At 34.1% G+C, this 13,556-nt stretch overlaps 1 protein-coding gene across 3 annotated transcripts in view; it reads left to right on the forward strand.

Moving 5' to 3' along the window:
* The first annotated feature begins 38 nt into the window (after positions 1 to 38).
* Spice1 (spindle and centriole associated protein 1) overlaps positions 39 to 13,556 on the forward strand; it is a 62,298-nt gene continuing 48,780 nt past the window's right edge. For all 3 annotated transcript variants that reach the window (XM_076868478.2, XM_076868480.2, XM_076868479.2), the window contains exons 1-4: positions 39 to 101; positions 6,823 to 6,921; positions 9,116 to 9,163; positions 13,080 to 13,223. In XM_076868478.2, coding sequence (XP_076724593.1) covers positions 6,823 to 6,921; positions 9,116 to 9,163; positions 13,080 to 13,223 — 291 coding nt within the window. In that variant the 5' untranslated portion in view covers positions 39 to 101. The remainder of the gene's footprint in view (positions 102 to 6,822; positions 6,922 to 9,115; positions 9,164 to 13,079; positions 13,224 to 13,556) is intronic.

A 13,556-nucleotide genomic window follows, 5' to 3' on the forward strand; every position in this document is an offset into this window, starting at 1 on the left:
CCCAGGCAACAGCCCGGAAGCCGCGGGCTGCATTGACCTGTGGCGCGCTCCGCGGTTCCTGAACCTGAAGTTTTAGTCGCGGTGGAGGCAGTCGGAAAACAGTAAGGCAGGTTGAGATGCGGGGCGGAGGTCTGCAGCCCCCAGGCCCTTCAAGCCGCAGGGACCCAGAGTACGGACAGGGTGGGGAGAACCGAAGTGGTGTCTCTTTCTGTCCCTTACTACAGTAGGCCCGACGACACTCTGTGGGGTTTGACTGTGTGTGTTTCTGTGTTTCTGTTTAGCGTTTAGTGCGCTCTCGGCGCACCTAAGTGTGCACATGCACACTGCTTTTGGGCATTTTTGCAGCGAGCTGAAAATTGTGGCTACTCGATTGTGTCTTTCAAAGGGTTTACGGTCCAGCAGGTGAGATGACGAGCTACCTTGAGGTACTTTGGGACAAGGAGGATCGTTTCGATTGATGGGTGTTCAGAGGGATTTCTGAGAAGGGCCCTCGAATGTTTTGAGGAGGCAAGGAGGAGAAAACCCGGTAGGGAATGGAGTGAGCTTCTCAGGGGTGTGTCAGGCACAGAAAAAAGAATGGAACTATGTGTAAAGGTGAGAGCTTGGTTTTGGGATGTGTGGGAAATGTGAGGAAAAAACTGAAAGGTCAGTCGGGTCACATGGAGGGGGAGATCTGAAGCTGGGCTCACAACAATGGGGCACCCTTAAACTCTTTTAAGGAAGTGAGTAAAGGACTGAGATCTATACTCTATTCATGTATCTAGGTAGGGTTAATGAAAGGGTTTGGAAAGAGACCTTATTTCCCATATAAGTCGAAGTGTATTTGCTAAAATTCTGTTCTAACTCCCTGCTTAAAGTTCTTCAGTGGTTTTCTGTGTGTTCAAATTGCCCTGTCTCCAAGGCCATGATCTGCCCCTCTGCTTTTCTTTCTAGGCTCTTCAGTCTATCACCCTCTCAAATCTTTGTTAAATGAAACTCATCAAGCTTTTGAAGTGCCTTCTCCGCTGCCTGAAACATCCCCTTCACCCCTTCTAACTTATTCATGCTTTAGCTCTCAGATTAAACTTTTCGGGGGAGTAGGGAGAGGAAGCAGCCTTTTCTCATTGTGTAAAGTAAGTTAGGTATTTCCATGGCACATGGAATTTACTTCCCTCGTTGCTTTTTATTATAGTGACTTGTTTAATTGTGGTCCTCTGAAAAATTCTTGTGAGGGCACAGATGATTCTACTTTCTTGCTGTATCAGGTGCCTGGCTCTTAGCAAGCTCTTTTAAAATATTTGTTGAACTATTAGGTGGATAATGAAGTGAATGAATGATTGAGTGAAAGGAAAACAAAAGAAATGATGAGAACCTGGAAAAAATGTTCCGAAGAAATAGAAAAGAATGGATAGGTGGGAGACATATCTTAGGTAAATAATTAATAGGCTCTGAGTGACTTAAGAGACAAGAAGGCTGTGATGCTAAGGTTTTAAACTGGAACAACTAGAAGGATTACAATTCTGTAAGTTCAGATTAATTCAGCAGGCATTTACTGAGCACCCAATTATATATCAAGAACTAGAGGTTGAAGGGAATATGGATGATGAGCTGCATTTTGTATACTGTCTTTGAGATATTTGGGAGATATTGTACAGTGGCAATTAGAAATAAACATTTAGTATTTTTAGGAAAGGTATGAATTTTTGATTTGGTACTCAGTTCAGCAGTTTGTGTGCCCACGGTATTCACAACTTTGTTTAAGGGATTTGGTGAGATCCCTGAGGAAAGATGTGAATATCCCTTGGTGATCTAAAAAGTAAGCTCTGTAAGAACTGACATCATATTAGACATTTTAGTATTTTATCTCCAGTGCCCAGCCAGTACATGGTATATAATCTACTTCCCCAAACAATTATTGGATTTAATGGAAAGGTAATAGGGCTGGGGAAGAACTGGGTAGAGTCCTTGCCTAAGATGTATGTGAGGAGGAGTCAGAATATTCTATGAGGGAGGGGGAAAAAAAAACAAAATAGGAGAAAGAATGTCATGGAACCCAATGGAGGAAAAGGCTTCTAAGAGTTGAGAGTCTGCACTGAAGGAAAGTGCCTGAGAAATAAAAAGGAACCAGTAATTTTAGTAATTGGAAAGTTAGTAGTATTTCAGATTTTCCAGATAGGCCTGGATTTTCTGGGCTGTACTAATTTTATTTGATTTCTTAGCACAGTAAACCATCAGAATACCTCTGTCCTCACGTATTAGCAGTAAATAATGCATTCTTTTTTTAATATTTATTTTTTAGTTTTAGGTGGACACAATATCTTTTTTTAATTTTATTTTTTTATGTGGTGCTAAGAATCGAACCCAGTGCCTCATGAGGCAAGCGTGCTAACACTTGAGCAACATCCCCAGCTAAATATTGCATTCTTATGATCTCTGGTTTCTATAAGTGGCACAAAATTTCTTTGTTAAACCACAAAATCTGATCCTTTCTTGAGAAAAATGTCATCACCACTATTGGTGATATTCAAGAGAACATTTTTCAGTGCAAAGATGGGATCAGAGTTCTTATGTTAGCAGAAACTTGAGGTGTAATTATGTTAGTAAATAGGTGTTAAAATTTGCCTCTTTAGGAAGTTTGTTGGCAAAGGGAAGGCCAGAGATAGTTAGCTGTGTAATTACTTAATCTTAGTGATCTTACAGGGCTTATTTAGAGTCAGCCGGTTGCTAGTTTACTATTTAACAAATTACCACAATTTAGTGATTTAAAACAATTACACATTATTGTCTTCATCTCTTTTCTGATGCATTAAATGTGAGACTGGGCAATTTATTAAGAAAAGTTTTATTTAGCTCATAGTTCTGGAGTCTGAGAAATCCAAGATCAGGTAGCTACATCTGGTATAGATCTCATGTTGCTTCATAACATGGTCAGAGGAGGCAAAATAAGAGGGCAGCCTCTTTTTATAAACAGCCCACTCTCTGGATACCCAATCCAGTTCCAAGAGAATTAAGCCAGTCCTCAGAAAGGCATCAATCTCTTTTAATGACCCAATCATCTCTTAAAAGCCCAACTTCGCAATCCAATTTTAACATGAGTTTCAGAAGGGATGAACCATATTCAAACTTTGACATTGTCACAGTTTCCATAGGTTATGACTTTAGACAAGCTTAGCTGAGTCCTGTGCTTAGGGTCTCACAAAGCTGTAAGAAAGATGTTGGCCAATCAGCATTGGCATCTGGAGGCTCAACTTGGTAAACTCCACTTCCAGACTCACTGAGGTTGTTGGCAGAATTAATTTCCTTTAGATGTCTGTATCACTGAGCCTCCCCTATGCTGCCCTCAGCTTCTTACTGAGTACTGCCCTCAGATCCTCAAAGCTGCTTGAGTTCTGTGCCATGGGCCTTTTCCACAGTCAAAATGTGGCATTTTGCTTCTTCAAGGCCAGTAGGAGAGCATTGTTTGCTATGGTCATATCTAAGACTATGTTGTGTAACGTAATGCAATCACAAGTCATAGTTCCTGCCCAAACATAAGGGAGAGTTATACAAGGGTGGGACTCATTAGAGGTCATTCACAGCTAGCTTTACTAGGCTGAATTACCAAGTGAAAATATGAAAACAGATGCATACCTTTGTTTTATCACTGTGTCACATGAATATGGTTTCATTGAATAACATTTTCTTGTGTTGAAATTGGCAACTTTTCACATTCATGCTAATACTTAGGTATTTGATCATGTCCTTATATTAATTTTCATATATTTTTGTGTAAATTTTTTTTGTTTGGATGCATTGTATTTTCTATCACAAGTCATTATTAGTGTACAAATAGCATGATAAAAGACTTCTTAAATTTTTGTTGTTATATCAGGGCTTCTTCTATGAAAAGAAGCAAATATATGGGTCTTTTGACAACTGTTTTGAAGCCCTTGCGTCCTTTAAATTCATGACTGTTTTTCAGAATTGAGGCTGGTGGGATTTTACTGTCTAAATAAGAATAATATTTTACATATTAAAACTTCAAATAAAAATTCCTCCTATTTTAAAGAGTAACATAGATTATTGTAGAAAATTTGGAAAATATGAACTCAAGCACAGTTAACCCAGTTTTATCAGTTTACTAGCTTATACTTTACAGTCAGTAAGACCTGGTTTTGAATGTCAGTTTTCTGCTCTTCTTATTATTTTTGTGACTTTGAGTAATTAACTTATACTCTCTAAGCCTTGTTTTTCTCATTTGGGAAAGGAATTAATGATTGTTTTTACTGACATCATTATTGACAGCTGAGCAGGACTTAGTCTACCAGGCAGGGATTCTAAACACCTTGCATACTGAGTTAGTTCCATTTTAGAGTTAGTGGCAAAACCCAATGTGTACCCAGTTTGTATCCAGATTGTTCTCTTCCATATTTTTTCTCAAGGCAATACATGCCTCCTAGAGTTCTGGGATTAAATGTGATGCTTTTAGCACACAAAATTGTTTTTATTAATAATGCATATAAGCATCATTGAGGATATACTATACACAAACTTCTATATTCTATTCATATAGATTTACTGACATTACAATTCCCCTTTGCTTCTATAGACTAAATTAGAAATCTAAGTGGTTAAAGATCTAGGTGGTTAAAATACACTAGGTTCCTTTTATCCAGCAACTATTATATTTTCCTATATTTTTTTAGATAACACCTTTATTTAGAGATAATTAGTAATCACAAAATTTGTCCTTTAAAAGAATACAATTTAGAAGGTTTTAATATATTCACAGAGTTGTACAAGCATCACCACTATTCCAGAACATTTTAGTCATCCCACAAGAGACCGTTTGCTCATTAGCAGTAGCTTTCTCTTCTCTCTTCCCTCCAGACCTAAGCAACTACTTATCTACTTTATATGTCAGTGGATTTGCCCATTCTGGACATAGATAAATGTTCTTATACAATATGTGGTCTTTTGTGTTCAGCTGTTCTTATAGTGTAGTTTTCAAGGTGTATCCATGTTGTAGGATATATCAGTACTTAAATTCCTTATTATTGCCAAATAATGTTCCATTTTATGGATATATCACATTTATTTATACATTTATCAATTGATAATTATTTAGGATGTTTCCACTTTTTATCTATTAAAAATAATACAGCTATGAACATTCATGTGTAAGTTTTTGTGTGACCATATGCTTTTAAATCTCCTGGGTATATATATACCTAGGAATAGAATTGCTGGGTCATGTGGTAGCTGCTTGTTTAACTGTTTGATGCATTGCCAAACTGTTTTCCTGAGTGCCTATATCATTTTACATTCCCATCAGTAAACATATGAGGATTCCAATTTCTCCACATCTGTCACTGCTTATTGTTTTTTATTATAGTAATCCTAATGGTATGAGATGATATCTCATTGTGATTTTCGTTGGTACTTCCCTAGGGATTGCTTAAATGAGCCGCTTTTCAGGTGCTTATTGGCCTTCTGTAGTATCTTTTTTGGAGAAATGTCTATTCAAGTCCTGTGCCCATTTTAAATTGTTTTTAAATTTTTTTTTGTAGTGGAGTTATAAGAATTCTTGATATATTTTGAATATACATCCTTTATCAGTGTTATAGTTTGGATCTTAAATGTCCTGCAAAGGCCCATTTGCTAAAGGCTTTGTTACCAGCCAGTAGTGCTGTTGGGAGGTGGTGGAACCTTTAGAGGGTATTACTTAGTAGAAGGAAATTAGGTAATTGCTGGGGAGAGGGTGTTTATTTGAAGGGGATGTTGAGACTATCCCTTCCTATCTCTCTTTTTGTTTCCTGGCTGCTGTGTGGTGAGCAGCCTCTCTACTATTTGTTCCTGCCATGGTATTGTTCCTCACAGGTCCAAAGCAACAGGGCCAAGTGACCATGGACTGAAACCTCTCAAACCATGAGCCAAAGTAAACCTTTTGCTTTATTAAATTGATTATTCTAAGTGTTTTTCACAGCAGCAGAAAGCTAACACAATCAGATACAATAATTTGCAAATATTTTCTCCATTCTGTCGTTTGTCTTTTTACTTTACTTTCTTAAAGGATTGTGCCTTTGTGCATGAAATTTTAAATTTTGATGCTGTCTAATTTGTTTTTTTTAGTTGCTTATACTTTTAGTGCGATAGCTAAGAACCATTGCTTAACTCGAGTTCCACAAATATTTATGCTTATGACTTATTTTTTTTTTAATATTTATTTTTTAGTTTTAGGTGGACACAATATCTTTATTTTATTTTTATGTGGTGCTGAGAATCGAACCCAGTGCCTCACGCATGCTAGGCAAGCACGCTACCACTTGAGCCACATCCCCAACCGCTTATGATTTCTTAGAGTTTTATAGTTTTAGCTTTTACATTTAAATGTGATTCATTTTAAACTAATTTTTTTTATGATATGAAGTAGTGGGATAGCTTATTCTTTTTTATATGAATATTCAGTTGTCCCAACACCATTTATTGAAAAGATTATTCATTCCCCATTGAATTGTCCTGGCACTCTTATTGGAAAATAAACTGACAATGAATGTAAGTTTGTTTTGGACTTTTAGTTCTATTCTATATCTTTTAAAGTGATATTTATGTCTCTGCTACTGTGAACTTTACAGTTGGATAACTCTGTTCCTTAGTTTTCTCTCTATAAAATAAGTAATAAACAGTTAAGTACTTCATGGAGTTACTGAGGATTAAAGAAGATACTATGTGTAAGATACTATACTTAGCATAGTATCTGGCTTATAAGAAACAATATGTGATAGCTGATACCAATATTACTACTGTTACAATTATCATCACCACCATCATCATGCATTTAAAAAAATTTGATATTATTCCTAGATGTCATTGGTCAGAGTGAACCGTTACTGTCCCCGGGGAAGTGGAAGAAAAACACTGAAAGTGAAGAAGAAGAAAACTTCAGTGAAGCAAGAATGGGATGTAAGTCTAGGTGGGATAATAAATAATATAATGTTACTCTGGAGGAATAGACACGATGACAAGGGTCTAGCCTCTCAGAACCATGTTTTGAATGGGGCTCAGTATTTAATATGGTAGAAGAAGTTTCTAGGCATGTTGTATCCTTGATTTTAGAGGAAAAAGCAAAATTCTTTGGGATACTCATGTCCAAGCTCTTTTAAAGAATTATAATTTTCACGGGGCATAAAGTATTTTAAAAAAAAGTCCCTTCTCCTCCACTTTGAGAACTCATTGCTCTAAGGCAACTCTGATTAACCTGTGTTACTGAAGTCTATGAATTTTTTAAATTTTGGTAATTTTTTTAGATTAGCCTTTAATAACCAGTGATACCATAATTATGTGGATGGCACTTTGGACTGAAAACGTGGGTGAACCTGGCTCTCTTACCCCTTGATTTATTTGTTGCATACCCAAAGGGTAGTCAGATTCAGTACAAGATTCTCTTAAGTACCTGGAACATATGAATCCTGGCTTCTAACCTGAGTATTACCTGGTATTATCTTTTGCAGCTTGATACTTAGGTATGGACATTAGACTTTAGGTGCTTTTACTTTCCATTGTCGAGAGTAACTAGTCAGAGACTAGTTTGGATCTCAGGGATTTTATTTTGGACTTGGAATATTCTGGATAACACTGATTGCCTTAGTCAGATATTTTGAGCAGATCTGATTGGCTAAATACTTATAAGTGTTTTATAAGTATTTAGCCAATGCTCTCCTTCAGAGTAGTTAATTTGGGAGGTTCAGGATTTATTCATTATGTAGCTATTGGTCAAAAATTGAATCAAAACCTATCATTTGAAATTGCGTCAAGAACCTTCCTTGTTTACGCTTTTGTTATCTCCAGTGCTGGAAAAATTTTATTTTTTGGAGGTAGACTGCACTTGGAAAATAGTCATAGATCTTTTCGAGTGAATGGGGAGAGATCAAACTAATTAATAGAATTTTGATAAGAATAGCAAAACATTTTCTGAAATGGCTTATAATTAGATTTAAAGCAATTTCAAAAGAAAATAGTTCTAAGCAATAGTAGTACTGATAAAATGATATTTTCCCCCATGAAAGCTAATTCTAAGCATGTAACTTTTTTGTATGCCTGAATCTTACTAGGATTATTAAAAATAGTTGTACCTCTCTGCATCAATGTGTAAGGAATAACAGTTTTTGCCTTGAAAAATCCTTGATCTAAATACAAATTATGGCCAAAAAATTTAGTTTTGAATATATTGGAAATTACTTTGGTTCAGTTTTCTTGGTATATCCCACCATTTAGAAGTGAAACTCAGCCAGTGGTAGTGGTACACTCCCATAATCCCAGGACCTCTGGAGGCTGAAGCAGAATGATTACAAGTTCAAGGCCAATCTGCTCAATTTAGCAAGATCCTGTCTCCAAATAAAAGATAAGAAGGGGTAGGGATGGAGCCTAGTGGTAGAGTGCCCATGGATTCAATCCCCAGTACTGGGAGAAAAAAAAAAGTAAAATTTTAAATTGTTTTTATTTTCTGCCTTGTTAAATCTGTGACAAAATGACTGATGTCATTTTGGAAAGTGCCAAATTTCAGGACTGCTATTTAGAGTTGTGCATCACATCATTCAAGGGGCTGCTATTAACATGGAATAGGATATTCATGGTACTTCCTGGAGTTGTGCAGTGAGATAACCCTGCCGTGTTGGTTTAATGCCTTTTATATAGGTCACTGTTTTCATATTTTATAAGGTTATGCAATGCCTATACATTTCATCTCTTATTGTAATAATTTCTATGTTTAAGGTATTTGTGGACACTAATCGAACCTTTCTGTAGTGATCATACTTTCTATTAGAAATCTTTCCAATTGGAATTCTATAGAATACAGTTTGAAGATTACAATTTTAGTTAAATTTACTCATTTTGAATATATATTACCCTTGTTTATTCCTTGTTTTAATGTAACTGAGTACTTATTTTCTGTAAGACATCAAAAATTGGCCTGTTACTTTCTATAACACTGTCAATAATGTGTTAATTTTATATTGAGAATACTGGTTCCTAGAAAGAAAGAATTTTTGGTATTAGCGTTTTGAATCAATTTTCAGCCATCAGAACCTAGTAAATGTTAATATTTTATAAGAAAACTTTTTTTTTTTTTAAGTGTCTTTTTTTTTTTTTTTGGCAGAATACTGTGAATGACCTAACAATTCATCGGGCAACTCCTGAAGATCTGGTAAGTTTAATATCAAAAACAAAGTCAGTTGTCATTGTTTCATTTAGTATTTGATTTCTGACCTTCAGAATAGAAACCATAGTGACTTCTAAGGTGTTGTTCAGTTACATTTAATTTTTCTTATCCCTGGATAAAATCAAAAATATATCTTCTGGACTTCTTGATTTTACCTAGTTATGTCAATTAATCTTAGAATTTCATTAGACAGATTTGTTTTGCACTTCAAATCTCTCTAGTCTAAAATTGCTCTGTATACATCTCTTTTCCTATATGTCGATATCTTCAGCATTATTTATTACTCTTTCATTATGCAAAAATATTGATCTATCAGTATAATAATTTATCCCTTGAATATGCCATGTTCAAATTTCTACATTTGAGCTATAATTCATGCTATTTTCCTTACTTTAACAGTTTCCCCATTTTCTTTTCCACCTGTTTAAATCTTGCTTTGTTTCTTTATCCTAGTTCAAATCCTACCATTTTCTTTTTTGTGAAATTTCTATTATAGGTGTTTTTTATCATTTCAGAATGAATTTTTAAAAAAATTTTTTTTAGTTGTGAATGGACACAATATCTTTATTTATTTATTTTTTTAATGTGGTCCTCAGGATTGAACCCAGTGCCTCACACATGCTAGGCAAGTGCTCTATCATTGAGCTACAACTCTAGCCCCTAAAAAATCAATTATTTTTTAATTGACATTACAATTGTACATATTTGTAGGGTTGTTTGACTTGATACACATATGTAAATTAGGGTAAACATCTATCTTTTCAAGCATTTATCATTTCTTTGTGGTGAATATATTCAAATTTCTTCTTTAGATTTTTTGAAATATACATTTTCTTTATCTGTAGTCCCCTTAATGTGCAATATACTGTAGGTTTTTTTAAAATGGATTTATTGAGAAAATTTACATAGCAAAAAATTTACTTTTTGAAAGTATAAAATTCAGTGATTTTTTTAGTATATCCACAGAATTGTGCATCCATCATCACTATCTAATTTCAGAATATTATCATCATTCCCCAAGAAAACCATATGCCCATTAAGTCATTCCCTATGCCTATCTCCTTCCATTCGGTGTCAATGACTCATCTGCTCTCTGTGAATTTGCCTATTGCGGACTTATTTCTTATAAGTGGAATACCATATATGACTTTTTGTGTTTAGTTTCTTTTTCTCAGCATAATTTTTTTTTCTCAAGATTGATATATGTTGTAGCTTGTATATGTACTCCATTCCTTATTATTACTGAATAATATTTCATTGTATGGATATACCATATTTTATTCATTCATCAGTTGGTAAACATTTGCATTGTTTTTGGCCATTTTGAATATTGCTGCTGTTAACATTTGTATACAAATTTTTGCGTGAACCAGGCTGTCGGTTCTTTTGTATACATACCTAGGAATAAAATTTCTGGGTCAGATAATATCTTCATATTTAACTTTCTGAATAACAGCTGAACTGTTTTCCAAAGACACTGTATTATTTTTATTCCACTAGTATGTATGGGGTGTTCAGTTTCTCCACATTATTGTTATTGTCATCTTTTTAATTTTAGTTCTCCTTGGGTATAAAATGCTAGCTCTTTGTGATTTTGATTTACATTTTCCTAGTGAGGAATGATGTTGAAAAGATGATGAATATCCTTTAAAGTGCGTATTGGCCTTTTTTAGTTTATTCTTTGGAGAAATATCTGTTCATATCCTTTAGTCAATTTTAAAAGAATTATTTGTGTTTTTATTGTTGAATCATACAATTTCTTTACATATTCTGGATACAAACTCCTTATCCAGATATATGATTTACAGATTTTTTTTTTACTTGTCTTTTTACTTTTTTTTTTTTAAATTTTATTTTTTAGTTGTAGTTGGACACAATTCCTTTATTTTATTTATTTGTTTTTATGTGGTGCTGAGGATCGAGCCCAGGGCCTTGCATGTGCTAGGTAGGTGCTCTACCACTGAGTCACAACCCCAGCCCTCTTTTTACTTTCTTGATGGTGTCCATTAAGCATGAAAGTTTTAATTTTTATAAAGTCAAATCTATTTTTCCTTTTGCCACTTGTACTTTTAGTGTTATATCTGAGAAACCTAACCCATGGTTCATAAAGATTTATCTTTCATTCCAAAAGTTTTATAGTCTTAGCTTTTATAGTTAGGTTTATGATTAATTTTAAGTTTTATATTTTTGTATATGGTGTGAAGGAAGGGTTCAACTTCTTCTTTTTTTTTTTTTGCAAGTGATATCCAGTTGCCCAACCATCATTTGTTGAGAAGTCTCTTCTTTTTCCCATTGAATTACCTTGGCAGTCTTGTTGAAAAACCAATTGTCCATTAGTGGGAGGGTTTATTCTACACTTTCAATTCTATTCCATTAATCTATATGGCTTTCTTTATGCAATATCACAGTTTTGATTACTATAGGGTTGTAGTAAATTTGAAGTCTTGGTGTTTGACACTGCCCAACATTTTTCTTCTCTGAACTGTGGCTTCATTTATTATCTAAATAAAACAGTGAGTATATGACATCTGTTGCATATCATTTAACCTTATATGGATATACCCAGTTTCTCTGTGCAGATTATTAATGCTTTGGGAGATAGAACGTAATTATACTTATCTTTGTAGACCTTGTAGTCTTAATCCTATTAGGTACTCCTTAAGTATTTATTGAGAATAATAATGATACCCAATTGACTAAACATTTTTTAAAAAAAATATTTTTCTAGTTTTACATAGTCACAATAACTTTATTTTGTTTATTTATTTTTATGTGGTGCTGAGGATTGAACCCAGTGCCTCACATATGTGAGGCAAGCATTCTACTGCTGAGCTACAGCCTTTCCCCTTTCATTTTTTTTTAATGAAAAATTGCAAACTCAAGTCAAAGTGGAGACAGAAATATAAAGAACTCCTTTGAAACATCAGTTATTAAATTTTTACTATAGTTGTTTTATTTATCACATTTTCTTCCATCGCTGAAATATTTTAAAGCAAACTCCAGAGAAAATGTCATTTTATGTCTACATATTGAGCTTGTATTTTAAAAATACAGACTTAAAACATACCAACAGTGCCATTATCATATTCAACAAAAGTAAAAACAATTTTGGGGAAATATTTAGTACATGTTAAAATTTCTGTATTGTCTCAAAAAATATTATCTTTGTGTGTGTGTGTGTGTGTGTGTGTGTGTGAATCAGAATCCTTGCATATTTGCTTGTTAACCTTTTAGTGAACAGATTTCTTATTTACATGGTGAAAACTCAACAATATATTTTGTTAGATGACATATGAAGTTTATTTACGTTCATAGTTCTGAATGCTAGAGTATTTGTAACGTCAGTTATCTGCTTTTATTCTTTAGCCACCTCAGTGAAAATCTCCCTTTTAATTCTTAAGACCTGTGGCTGCATTTCTCTTCTTCTGCATGAGGAAATCCAGTTCCCTGGATTTCTGTATTTGCTGTTACTCACTTCCACATGAAACCTTAGGGCTATAAAAACACTGTTTTACATTGTTCTGGGTCAGTGTGTGTATAAAATATTAGTTTTGACACACTAATTGATATTACCAGCCATTAAATGAGTTCTATTATTTGAAAAACTAGTTTAATGGATAGTCTTTTACAAAGGAAGTAGAAATCAGTATTATTTTCATTGTCTTTTTAACTAGGTCTACTAGTTATAGAGAACTCCTTTTTTTAAAGATCATTTTTGAAAATTTAGAGGCCTATGAAAATTTATAGGAAATATATATATGTGAAGTATATATAAACATGTGTATGTTGGACCAGAAAGGATTTAAAAGTGATTGAATAAGATTATGTTGTCCCACCATCTGAATAAGCAAACTCTTTGTTACTGAAAACATTCCTTCATAAATTTTTTCCTTCTATATAGGTACGTCGTCATGAAATACATAAATCGAAGAATAGAGCTTTAGTGCACTGGGAACTCCAAGAAAAAGCTTTGAAGAGAAAATGGAGGAAGCAGAAATTAGAATCTTCAAGTCTTGAGAAAAGAAGATTGTCTATCATGAGAGAGGTAATGCTAAGATGCATTACCTTTAGAATTAGAGGAAAGAGATAAATAGGTTTCTTTTTCCCTCAACTTGATTGACATTATAGAGACTAGTTATTACTATATCTGTATAATCTACATGTAGATTTTTAAAATAGCAGCAAATGATGATTTGGCAGTTTGATTCTTGCTCCACAACTTACTAGCTGTGTAACCTTAAGCAATTTATTTACTTTCTTAGCCTGAATTTTCTCATCTATAAAATGCCTTGTTTTGAGATTTTAATGATATAATACTTATATAGTGATCAGCACAGTCCTTGGTAAATAATTAGTTCCTTTTATATGTAAACTGCTA

Source organism: Callospermophilus lateralis, chromosome 10 (genome assembly GCF_048772815.1).
Source record: "Callospermophilus lateralis isolate mCalLat2 chromosome 10, mCalLat2.hap1, whole genome shotgun sequence".
Taxonomy (NCBI): Eukaryota; Metazoa; Chordata; class Mammalia; order Rodentia; family Sciuridae; genus Callospermophilus; species Callospermophilus lateralis.